The 12,630-nt window shown below is 38.6% G+C and overlaps 1 protein-coding gene across 3 annotated transcripts in view; it reads left to right on the forward strand.

Annotated features, from left to right (window-relative positions):
* Positions 1 to 1,369: 1,369 nt before the first annotated feature.
* LNPK (lunapark, ER junction formation factor) overlaps positions 1,370 to 12,630 on the forward strand; it is a 43,947-nt gene continuing 32,686 nt past the window's right edge. For 2 of the 3 annotated variants that reach the window (XR_008462927.1, XM_054174231.1), the window contains exons 1-5: positions 1,370 to 1,458; positions 5,181 to 5,262; positions 6,467 to 6,511; positions 7,650 to 7,837; positions 11,440 to 11,498. Coding sequence is in view for 2 of the 3 variants with exons in the window: in XM_054174231.1 (XP_054030206.1) it covers positions 5,236 to 5,262; positions 6,467 to 6,511; positions 7,650 to 7,837; positions 11,440 to 11,498 (319 nt within the window). In the remaining variant the exon portion in view is untranslated. The remainder of the gene's footprint in view (positions 1,459 to 5,180; positions 5,263 to 6,466; positions 6,512 to 7,649; positions 7,838 to 11,439; positions 11,499 to 12,630) is intronic. The other variant, XM_054174241.1, reaches the window with a different exon arrangement.

The following is a 12,630-nucleotide window of genomic DNA, read 5'->3' on the forward strand; positions in this document are numbered from 1 at the left end:
AAGCTGACTCTGTTGCTTGGAAAGGTGGTGGGATGTTTTGGTTTTCCTCTGTGACCTAAAAGCCTTGCCTATTTAATTTGGATTTGAATTGGTTTTAAAATGGATGTAATGGGTCTGGATGGAAGTTGATAAGATAAATGGAAGTTGATATTATTCATAAAAGCTCTTATGCTGCTGTGTTTTGGATTCTGTGATTAAACCAGCACTGGTAACAGTAATGTTTTAGCCATTTCTCAATGGTACTTGTACAGTGTCAAGGCTTTGTCTTTTTCCTGCTCCTTGAGGGAGTATGCAAGAAGCTGGGGGAGGGAAACAAGCAGGATAGCAGTCCCAAAGTAGCCAAAGAGATATTTCATATGATGTAACATCAGTAAAACAGGTAGCAAAAAAAATTATTTTATTTATTTATGTTTTAAATCTTCCAGAATAGACAGTTGCTTGAAGACTGGCTGGGCATCAGTCTGCTTGCAGGAGGTGGTGAGTTATTTTCCTTGCATCACTTTATTTTTTCTTCACTTACTAAATTGTTTTTTAACACAACCCACGAGCTTTCTCACTTTTACACACCCTAATCTCTTCCCCATCCTGCTGAGGGGGAGTGAGCAGCAAGTTCAGTATTCACCTGCTGGCAAAGGTCAATCCACCACGACTGGAAAAACCTGAACATTTATAGGCTGTCATAATGTGCTGTTACACACAACTAGTTCAGCAGTGCAGGGGACGCTGAAGGTATGCAGCTCCTGCATCGGTATCTTTACTTCAGGCACTCTGAAGGACTTCTACATCTCAGCAGATGCTCCACTTGTGTGTCTGTAGGGGTAAACTTCTGAGCAAGCCACTAAGACCTTGTGAGAAGGTGCAAACAAATCAACCACTCAGTTTCTCAATCCTCTCATCATGGGACAAAAGATGATGGGTGTCAGCCAAGAAAGCTCACCACATGAACAACAACAAAAAAAAGGTAAAGCATCAACGGAAAGCTGATTAAACAAATACAGAGTGCTGCTTCTCTCAAAAAGAAGTTCAGAGATTGCCTACTGGAATGAAGGGTGAAGTGAGAGCCGTTTACGTTTTCAATAAATAAGCATCAAGAGAGACAGGAAGCCGGACTCCGCCTCCCCAGTTGCATCGGCGGCAGCGACACAGCCGCAAGCGGCTCGTCTTGGCTGGGCACTGCCACCCCTCCCCCGGTACCGTACCACCACCTGGAAGCGCTGGGCTACGAGGCGCGGCGAACCGCCACTGCTACTGGCACCCGCTCGCCCGACAGCCCTCAGCCCCACCCCGCCACCCTCACACAAGAGCCTGGCCCAACCCCGTCCCTGTTTCAGCGCGACCCGCAGCAGCGACGCGCTGATTGGCTGCCGGGCCTGCGCGATGCCTGATGGGAACACCGCCCCGGTAACCGTCCCCTCTTTCGGCGGGTGGCGGCAGGATGCGCGGCCCGTCCCGCAGCAGGTATGTGCTAGTGGGGGAGGAGCGGCCGGGCTCGGTCTAGTCTGGCCTGGCCTGGTCTCGCCTGGAGTGACTCCGCATTACCGACTAGTTCCACCATGGGCGGGGCGGCGGGAGTGGGGCACCCGGCGCTTCCCCGTGACCTGGGTTCGGCCCTGCGTCCCTGGGGGCCAGAGCAGAGCTTGGCAGGGTGGGAGCGGCTCCCGCCCTCTCCTGCCTCGTCGCGGACAGCCGGGGGGCTGCTGGGAGTAGGGCGGTGGCGGGCTGGGGCTCAGCCTTGGAGGGGGAAGCTGTAGGATGCGGGGAGGGGGTTGTGGGTGCCTTCTTCGCCCGCCTGTGAGCAGGGGGTCGGTAGAGCCGGGGGGTTTCCTGACTGACAGGGCGGCTGGCCGGAAAGGCAGGCGCCAGGAGCCGAACCTGACCTCTACTGCCATCCTCCCTGCCCGCGGGCCCTTAGGCTCGCTCCCTAGGTCACTGGCGGCCGCTTTCGCGGGCTTCAAAACAAGACTGGGCTTTAAAAAAAGCGCCTGACCCTCCCACTTCTTGCTCCATCGTCTTGGAGTCTCTGTGTGGGAACTGATTTGCCTTTTTAATAAAGGCTTTACAAAGCATAGGACCTCCATAGGGTGCTTCCAAACCCAGCTGAGAAGGATGTTTAAATTAGGGAAAATTCAGTGTTTTGCCTTAATTGAAAGGTGCTAGGATAGGCTAGCAGTAACTGGTGGATGATACTCCTGGGTTTTATTTTACTTGTTTTCTTGTCCATGGTGTTTATAGCTGGAAAAACCTTCAGTGGTCATGTGGAAGCTTCTGAGATAAGTAAATCTGGGTAAATATGAATTGTGAACACAACTGGAGATTCCATTTGAAAGATAGAACTGTTCTTCTTTGCAATGGTGAATGTTTAAGAATGTTTACATAAAATGAAGTCATAAGTTTACAATAAATTAAAGAGTGTTCCCCTGTTGCTCAGGGGAAAGGTCTGTACGTCTGTATGCAAAGCCTTGATTCCAATTTTCTAACTTCTTTCTTCTAATGTGACTTGATGTTATTCTGTCTTGAATTTCAGCGTGTCTCCATCTAGATGAATAGGTTGGTGGATGACTTCTATAATGGGGCTTGATTCATGCCTCTTTTGAAAGAGAAACTGCCTACTCTGGTACTCTGTTGTACTTCTGCTTTGCTTTTTGCTAATTCAGTTGCATATTTTTGGGGTAGAGGCAATGCCATCAGGAAACTTTTTTTTTGAGAGCCAAGTAATACCATTGGTAATAGTGTGTTCTTAAGCTTCTACATTTAAGTGTTTTTTCTGTTGTCTCTTTTAAGTGTAGGGCTAGGACATGTTGCAGCTAAATCAGTGATAATGTTTGCGGAAGTGATTGCAGCAGTGCTCAATGAGTGGAAAGGACAGCTCTGTGGTAAAGAAATGCAGCCTTTGGAAGGAAAAAGAACTGTGCAATAAGGTGATCATTAGAGCCTTGGAAGGAAGGAAGGAGACTTGTGGAAGGAGAGGACTCTTACCATGAACAGTAGGATTTTAGTGCATGGAACAGCAGGTGAGAGAAGAGGAGAGTTTGAAGCAGTCAAAGAAAATTTATGTTAAAGAGAAGGAAGAGAGGGAAGGAGGACACCTGAAGTGCTCCACAGAAACGGTAGAAACTTATGACTAAGGATTCGGTGACTAAATGTGAATTTAGTGGCTCTAATTGCTTAATACCTCTTTGGGGAAGGGTTTTGGTAGTATTACTCACCTGCAGATTAGCATGTGTAAAGCCTGTCAGCATCACAGTTCAGGTAAAATTAGGTGCATAGTGACATTTGTCAAATCTGTTTCTTTCCCAGGTATTTGCCAGGTAGTTCAAAAAACATATGTAGAGATAGCACTGTGAGTGTGTTACTGACAAATGTCAGTGTCAACAATGGCTCATGGATAACCATATGATTCTCCATCACTTCTACTGCAGATGTTCTCAAACTATGGTCTGAAGGAAAATCACACAGAAGGTGGCTGTGTGAGCATGTTCTTTATGTCCACAGCTCTGAGCTACTGTTGCTCCTAACAGCAGTGGTAATGGTAGAGAAGCAGCCTAGATCTAGGAACCTTGTGCTAAATTTGCAAACTTCTTGACTGGCTGTTTAACAAAGCTTTTGTATTGTGTTGCAGTAAAGATGCTCTCTGGCTTTGTAGATTTCTAAAGAAACTGTGTGCTCTGGTTCACTGTAGTCTCTACCATGCAAAACCTCCCCTTTAACTGTGAACTGGCACTTGTGTAAAATTCTCAGTGTTAGATTGTGTGCTTGAAAAATATTGCTGCTGTTTAACTGATCTGAGTTGCTGTAGTGGTGATTATTTTGAGAATTTACTTGAGTCAAAAGGGTAATTGTGCTTTTTCTGTAGCTCACCCCTTTGTGCTAGCAATTTGGCAGCAGCAGAGCTAATCTGTCCATCTGTTCTACCTTCATTTTGGCGGCATTTCAAATATGGATTTCCTTATCTTTGAGGACTGGTTTTTGCAATTGAGGCCTATAGTTTTGGATTCTTAAGTCCATAGCTTTCTCAAAAAGTGAAGAGGTTACTATACTGTAGCAGCATTTGTACTAGTGAGCAATGTGTATCCTGTATTATATTAATTTGTTTTGACAGCCTTTGACAATTTGGAAACAAATTCAGCTTGAGATTAGGTTTCTTTAACTTTTGGTCAAAAATTGAAGGATAATAAATCAGGTAGCAATCACTTGTATTTGTGCCTAACTGGATCAACGCCTTGTTTAAATAAGTCTTACTGTTGCATTTCAGAATTAAAAAGGTTTGACCCTACTTGGGACTGAATGGTAGTTTACTGTTGGGATTGCCATGAACCTGACACTCTTTCATTTATGGGGTTAAAACTTGTAAATTAAATGTCTTGCGAAAAGTTCTATCCTGAGGTTCAAGATCAGTTGATTCAAACTGTACTGGGAAGTTGTCATGCTTTTGTTTTGGGAGCCTAAATCCAGATTGTCAAATTAGTGCTTTTCACGGGTTCCAGATTTCTGTAGGATAAGATGAGCTACTTTTGCATGTTTGGAATTGCTTTTGGGCCATTTGATGGGCTGGTGACTGGACGGTGTGTTGTATGCAGGGAAGACCTGCCAGTGTAGTGCTTTTCTAGAGCAAGTGAAATCTCTTTGACACTGAGTATTTGAACTTAAAACTGATGGTACAAAGGAAGAACAATAGTTCTATCCAGTATAATCTTGATGAAATCATGAAAAGGAAGTAGATTTTTTTGGAGATGATCTCATGAATAGTAGGATTCTAATGCTGGATTCCTGGAGTGACAGCTGAAAAGGAACTTTAGGAGTTATGCTTATGAGTAGCAGAGAAAATAAATGGAAATCAATTTCTTAAATAATCTTCCTTAATAGTAAGTTTTATTTATTTTCTTCTTCTGATGAAAGATTTTGGTGTCTTTTTTTAGTAGTTATTTTTTAGCAGTTATTTTGAGCCCCTGTTTTTGAGGACTCCCTCTGGTTAAATATTTCCAAAGTAGAAAAAAGTTTGGCCACTTCAAGGTTGATCAGCTGACTTACAAAATGACATATGAAACAGAAGACTAGATTTTAAAATAACACGTATGTATATCCCTAGGCAATGGCTTTATGCAATATTTTGATTCCTTAAGATAATGGAATAAATTCACTAATCTGTACTATTGGTTTGCTCCTAAATGCTTCACTTCTAGCTGTGAATTCTTGTAGAAGATTGACAGCACTGCCAAGATTTATCCTCGACAGAAGATGGGTGGATTAATTTCAAGATGGAGGGTAAGTAATATTGTGTAACAATACAATAATCTTTAGAAGATGGGAGTACGTGTTTCTTAATGCCTATTGATTGGCTGTTAATGCTTGTTGAATGTTAGCGCTAAACGTACCACACTAATTTGTCACATAGAAGTCCAGTATAGGGACATAAATGACCAAAAATATTCTCTGCCAAATTCCTAACTGTAAAACTTTTTGTCCTCCATTTCCTTTGCAGTACCAGGCCTGGCACTGGTTTCTTTAATGTATACAAATAGTTTTAACTCTTTCTATAAAAGTACATAGTATTGTAGTGCTTTATTGGGATAGGTTACAGCAGGGTTTGTGACTTCCAAGCTTGGTGAGTATTTTAGGTCAAAATGGATGCATTCAGAATATAATTTTGTCTGTTTTCACTAATGTCTTGATAGCTACTTACATCTGTGCAAGTCTTTCTTCCTAACTTTTTATTGGCTTGAATGGTGTACTGAGTCTGAGGAAGAGTCATGGGGTTTTTGACTAGTCTCCTGGTAGCTGTGATTTGTTTGAGTCTAGGTTTGCCTTTGCCGCATTATCAGTTGATTTCAGAACCTCCCATCCAATACTCCTTTAAAGGTGAAAGTTTCGGCGAGATGTCAGTTTCGTGTAATAAAGTCACTTTCGTAGGGATGTAGTATGGGCTATGTTTTTTGAAATTGGTACCTGAAGGGTTGTAGAAGTTTGTGGCTTTATACTTGTCAGAAACCAGGAAAGTTTCCTAGAAGACAGATTCAAAGTTGCTCCTAAGGGAAACAGAGATAATACTTATTTGCAGTTGTTTATAGTTTATCTAGAGTATGTGTCTTTGTGTGGAATGAATAGCAATAAAAAGCTTAGTTTCTTAGGTAAAGGCTTCCTGTAAATATTCTTAGTTTTGTTTATTCCCTCCACATGTCAGTTCTCCTTGTTTTGCTTCCCACCCACACATCCATTATTGCTGTATGTACTTTATAGGTTTTCATCTTTTTGTAGAGTAGGAAGGGAGCCTTCAGTTAATAGTAACACCAGCTGTAAAATAGTGATTCATTATAGCCCCTTCTTTGTCCCTATTAAAGTAGGAAAAGTCTTACTTTGCATAAAAGTTAGATACTGTTAATTATGATTCTTTGATAGAAAACTAATGTACAGTAATTCTCAAAATAGACTTCATTAGTGGGATTAACATCTTTATTCTTTCCCTTGTAAGCAGGCAAAGCCTTCTACTGTAGAAGTATTAGAAAAAATTGATAAGGTATGTATTTGCATTTTGGTGGTGGTGTATTTTTTTTGTTGTTGTTAAGAAATAAGCATCCTTCTTTGCTGGCCATGGTTTTTTTTATATTAGGAAAAAATATTGTCATGGAATTATAAATATTTTATAATGATTCCAGTTGTATGTATAGGAGATTAAGTTTCAGATGGGTTGCTACCTTCCCTGCCCCCACTCCCCCCAGTACTATAGTCATTAAAAAAACCCCATAGCTATAATAGGTAGTGAGAAACTACAGTTTAAGTATTTTATTTAGAGAGCCTGAAATGAGAAAATGGGAATAAATGTGTAGTTGACTTGATTACACAATTTAATTATAACTAAGGGTTAAACTCTCATGTCATGGAAAATGTCACCAATGCAAAGTTCCATTCCTCAGGCTCATTACAAAAGCTTCAGTATAAGGTTTTAAGTGTAAGAGATGTAGCTGTAGTGGTAGTAAGTCAGGTTGTGGCAGAAGTGGTGAATAGATGGTTCAGTAATCACTAGTGACTTTTTTAGCCAGCATTTGTGACAGATACTTGTACTCTATGGGGAAGTTAACTGTTTTGAAATACACTGTTGATATTTTTTCTATTTTCCTTTTAATGAAAGTGGGTACTTGTCGCTTAATGTGATCAAAATGGTAACATAGCAGAGTGTCATTGAGATGTTCAGGATTTCACTCTTAATGTGAGGAAAACATGGAAATGAATACCTGTGAAGTGACAGATTTCAGTAATTTCCCATGTTAGTAGATAAGTATTAGAAATGCTTTAAATTCCACACGTTTGATGACTGGTTTAGATTGTGAAGTATGGTTGCTAGTGATGAATGTGATTGTAAATGTTGGCATTGTTAAGATTTTCCACCTGTCCCAAATACAATGATGCCTTATAAATAGGAAAGCATGCTGATTTGTAATAATTCTTGCCAATAGTGATGTGCTAGTGATAACACGGTGCAAGTGGCTTGTATTTATTCTAGGAAAGTTATATTTGAGCAGGTAAAATAGTTTATTAAAAAGCTGCTTGATTTTTCTAAATAAGTATCAAACTGATATGACTACTTTTAGCAAACACTTAATGGCAGCTTAGTAAAACCACCTATTGATTTCACTGATAAATTGCTTTATTTATAGGAAATACAGACATTGGAAGAATTTAGAGAGAAAAATCAGAGGCTACAGAAACTATGGGTTGGGAGGCTGCTTCTCTACTCTTCACTTCTTTACCTTACCACCTGCTTAATTGTATATTTGTGGTGTCTTCCTGATGAATGGACATCAAGGTTGCGTATGACACTTCCAATTATTGCATTTCCATTGATGTAAGTAATTAAGCCTCTTTCTAAATTTTCTGACTGCTGTCTGTTTGATAAAAGGAGATGGAAAATGCATCTCAGCAGGGGTTTGGTTTTGCTTTTGACAGTCCTTGAGTTGTTATAACTTGCTGGTTTTGTGTATTTTTTTTTTTTTTCCTTTTAAAATAAAGCTTAGTAGTTAGGCAGACCCATTCTGTTAGGGAAATGTCTCTCATGGGTCTGGGTTTGGTGTAGAAATAGGTTTTATCAGAAGATCACAGAATGCCAGGTTGGAAGGGACCCAAGGGATGATCTGGTCCAACCTCTCTAGGTGATAGTATAGTTTAAATGAGATGGCCTAGCATGCTGTCAATCTGAGTCTTAAAACTGAACAATGCATGGGAGTCCATTACTTTTCTAGGGAAATTATTCCAATGCCTAACTGTTCTCATTGTGGACAATTTTCTTCTGTATTCCAAGTGGAATCTCCCCAGGAGTAACTTGTACCTATTATCCCTTGTCTTTTCCACATGACTCCTGGTGAAAACTCAGTCCCCCATCATCCTGGTAGCCACCCTTTATATGCTGGTATGTGGTAATAAGGTCTCCCCTAAGTCTTCTCTTATCAAGACTAAACAAACCTAGTTCTTTCAGCCTTTTCTCATATGACAGGTTCTGAAGTTACTTGGCTTATCAAAATTTTACTATGGCTAGAGAGGTACCTATATTTGAACAATGGCAATCTCAATATCCTCTAATATAAACAGAAGAATATTGTCTTGTTTTTTATTTCTACTGCTGTTCCAAAGAATATCACTGCTATATGAAAGTGACCTAAGGTATGTCACCCTTATGAAAAATGGAAGGTCATCAGCCTAGACAGGTTGAAGATTAGTTTTACATAATCTGTTTTTTAAAAATCATTGATTGTTTTCCTTCAGGCAGAAAATATCCTAACATGATTTTATGTGAATAGAGGAAAGTATTGTCTGCTTTTTCCTTCCTCTGAGGTGTTTGGTTGCTTATCCTCATGGGTGACTTCTGTTTTCTAAGAAAACTGCTTTTCCCATCAAGGGGTAGGAGAAGCAGCCCTATGGGATGTCTTTCATACTTATGAGGAGCATTGTGTGTTTACTAATTGCTGAAGCTAGTGTTGTAAATACTGTCCATATTTATATAGCATCTATGTATGAAAACATAACTTGTCAGTGCCCTAGCGTTAAACTTGAAAAGCAAAGTAAAATGTAAATATTAAAGACACTGCTAGTTTGACTAGTGTGAGTTGGCATGCAGAAACAACATGCAAAAAAATAAGTTGAGGATGCATTTTGTCTGTCGTACTGTTATGCATAATGTACTAATACTGCTGCTGTGGCATCCTGTGGAGAAGATACATGGACAGCAATATCTTGACTGGAAAGGATTAATATAGAAATTAAAGCTCAAATTAATCTTTGGCAGCAATTTGAATTAATTTTTGTTTTTAAGAGCACAAAGATTTGGAAGTGTTAGCATGTGAGGATTGCTCATGCTAATGGGGGAGCCTCCTTTCACTTAAATGCTGAAGGATTATTGTACAAATTAAAATTTATTAAGGTATGTGATGGCTTCTAGTGCTGTGATGTCAATTTTTGCACTGGGATTTTATTCTCTGATTTGACCTCTAGTTCTTGTTTGTTTGTTTAGGTTTTTTAATTTTCTTTTTTTAAGGTGGATTTCCATAAAATTTTGAATTGGGTATCAGTTTACTAACATTTAGAATTAGACTGTTCTCATATGTCTTGCAACTGTTTATCTGATTTTTCTCTTAGGCTTCCCCCCCACCCTTCAGCTTTTTTTGGCAGATCTGAATGGCAAGCAGCTGCCAGTTGTCTTTGTTCTCGGTCAAGAGGTGACTGCATGTTGAATGCCTGGTGCCACCCAGTAATAGCTCTAGAGATTTTTTTCAGCCCTAATCAAACTGGAATATGTCTACCTTTTCCAGCTTGCAGTCAGTCACCAATTTATTTCTGCCTTAGGTCATTCCCTCAGGGTCTTAGGAAGTTACTGATGCTGGTAGAGCAAGTTAAGTTCTTGAAATATGTAACTTAATTTTTAATGTATGTTGAAATACATGAAGAGTTGAAGAAATATATTAGCGCATTAGAAGGATGCTGCTCTTGAAATGATTTTTATTTGAACTAGATTCTCTTTTATTTTTCATGTTGTGGTTTTTCAGAGGAATATTTGTTTTGTAAAATTGGTCTGATATTAAAACTTTCACCTGAGAATTATTAAAAAGGAAATGTTTTTTGATTCCTGAAGTCCTATCATATATCTGTTAGTTTAGATGACAGCTTTAGGTAGAAGACTATTAAATATGCAGTAAAAGAGAAGTAATGCTTTTGCCTGTGTAATTTAAGGCAATTCTTACCCTACAAAACAGTTTCTTTGGTACTTTCTGAAGAGGCACATCTTGCACTGTGGAAGTAGGCAATTCTGTGTTCTTAGTTATTACAGCACACCTTTGTATATAGAATAGAGTTAAACCTCTTTCTGTGATGTTGGACAGGTTGCTCTTGCATTCCAGTTGTCTAACTTACCTAACTTTGGTTGTGTTCCTAATGCTTGAAAGAGTTTTGAACTGGGTAGCCATTGTATAAATGCAAAAAATGTTCGTATGAATTAGGTTGAAATTCTTTCTGAAATCTTGTAGTGTGCTTTCTTAGGCTGGCTGTTATTCAGAGAGCCTTTCTAGCCTTCAAGAATGTGGTGTGTGTTTTTGTTTTTTTTCTTAAATGAATTGCTACTTTAGGCTTGATTATAGTGCTTGGTACTAGGAGGGTTTTGGATAAGATGCTTGGAAGGGCTTGAAATAAGAGATTTGCAACTTGGCTTAGGCTGAATACCTTGCTGGGAAAATTGTCAGCTTTGTAATTATAATCAATTCTGAGCTTTAAAACAAATGAAGTACTGATGATTGCAGAGAATTTCCAACTGTAAAATGGTCATAGATCAGTTTAACTTTATCTTGAGCAGGGATAAACTGCTTCATTGTTTCAGCTAAGTCAGCTGAAACCCTATAGAAACTGAGTACATTCAGAGTTCTTTAAAATTGCCAGGAGTAAGGTCAGTTAACTCTTACTTGGGATAATATTTGTACAATAGCTGTATCTCATGGTTTTCTTTGGTATTGAATTCTTCCCTCCAATCTTCAAAGTCTTAATAGTGGGCCTTAGCTGGTAAGCTTCATTTTCTGGATAACGTGTGTCTTAAAATCTTTCAAATAAGGAATGATGACTTAAGCAATTTTCAGGTAGTGGCACATACCTTGATTTTAAAAAGATTGAGGTTTGCACTGAACATTTTAGCAAGTGATGATGTTCCTTGCTGCTGCTTCCTTACTATTTCTTCCAGTAGTAATTTGGTTAAATTTTAATAGACTGGAGGATTTAATTTAGATCAGTGTTAAAGTATTGTTAACAAGAGACAAATTTTAGTTTTATTTTTTGGTGTAAATATTTAACTTTGCAAATATAAACAACACAAATATTTAAATTCATCTGGTAAGTCTTTTGTTTGCTGAATAACTTAAGAAATGGTTACTGTAATATATTTTAATTAATATAATTCTTCTTTCTGTTTTAAAGAATCTGGTTTATAAGAACACTGCTCATTTTTTTCTTTTCCAAAAGGACAGAAAGGAATAGTAAGTATTTTTCTATCCTGTTTGGTTTTTTTTAGAATATAGAGCTAGTTGGGAATGATGCTTGCTATGAAAATGCAAATATTTTGGATAATTTAACATCTAGGAAAAGAAGAGTGGCTTTTTGGTTGATGCTGACAGTAGCATTAGCTAAACTGTTGTTTCTACCACACAGTACTTGAACAGGAAGGAAACTCCTTAATCTTTCATTTCAGTTAAAAAAAAAAAAAAGTGGTGACTTCCTTCTGTCATTGCATGCTTCAAAATGTGATGGAATAAAATGTAGTGTAGAAGTATAGTATAGAAAGTAAGTATAAACAAAAGTAACATTTCCCTCAGTGCTTGCAGGTATTCCAGCAGTCTTAATCTGTTCTCATACGTAGAAAGAAGAGATTCATAGCAGCTGTGTTTTAATTTGTCAAGTCAGTTTCTTGCTCTCCAAAGCATGCTTGTATTTTCCAAAATGGAAAAAAATTCATAACTGGGCTTTTGGGTGTGGTTCTGAAAGCTAAGGAAAGTTTAGAGTCATGTAATAAACCCAAAAAGTAATGCAGGTGTTCAATTGCATATAAAAAGTTGTTAGAGAACATGCAGGCTCATTCTAATGCAAAACCTAAAAACTGCATCTGTGACACTTGTCTGCAGTAGTTAGAATTTGAGGGTTTCTTTGAAGACAGTCCAGACTGTAACAATATGTCATGGTGATGTGAGCAATAATACAGAGAACCTCCACGTTCCACTATGTTTTATGACTTGCAGAACAACATGATGTATTTAATATGTGACAGCTTATGAGTTAAACATCACTTTTGGAATTTTTCTTTAAACTTAATGTTTGTTTGATATGCAAGCAAAGGGCATATATTTTTATGTAGAAGTAAAATTGTCCATATATTCTGTGGTGCTGTGATGCATTTCTAAGGTGAATATCTATTTGTATTTCATAGCTGGATAAGAAAAAATGTATGTATGTTTTCCTAGTTTGCTTAAGTGCCTTTATTGCTATGTTTAGCACACAAGCAAGTCTAGTGCTTTTGTTGAACCTGTGTGTATATGGTTTAGTAGCTGTTAGAACATTCAAAAATGACTTCTGCATTGTTCCAGAGATGAGGTAAAAAATAAAATGTTTTACCTC

This window comes from Dryobates pubescens, chromosome 2, assembly GCF_014839835.1.
Source record: "Dryobates pubescens isolate bDryPub1 chromosome 2, bDryPub1.pri, whole genome shotgun sequence".
Classification (NCBI taxonomy): Eukaryota; Metazoa; Chordata; class Aves; order Piciformes; family Picidae; genus Dryobates; species Dryobates pubescens.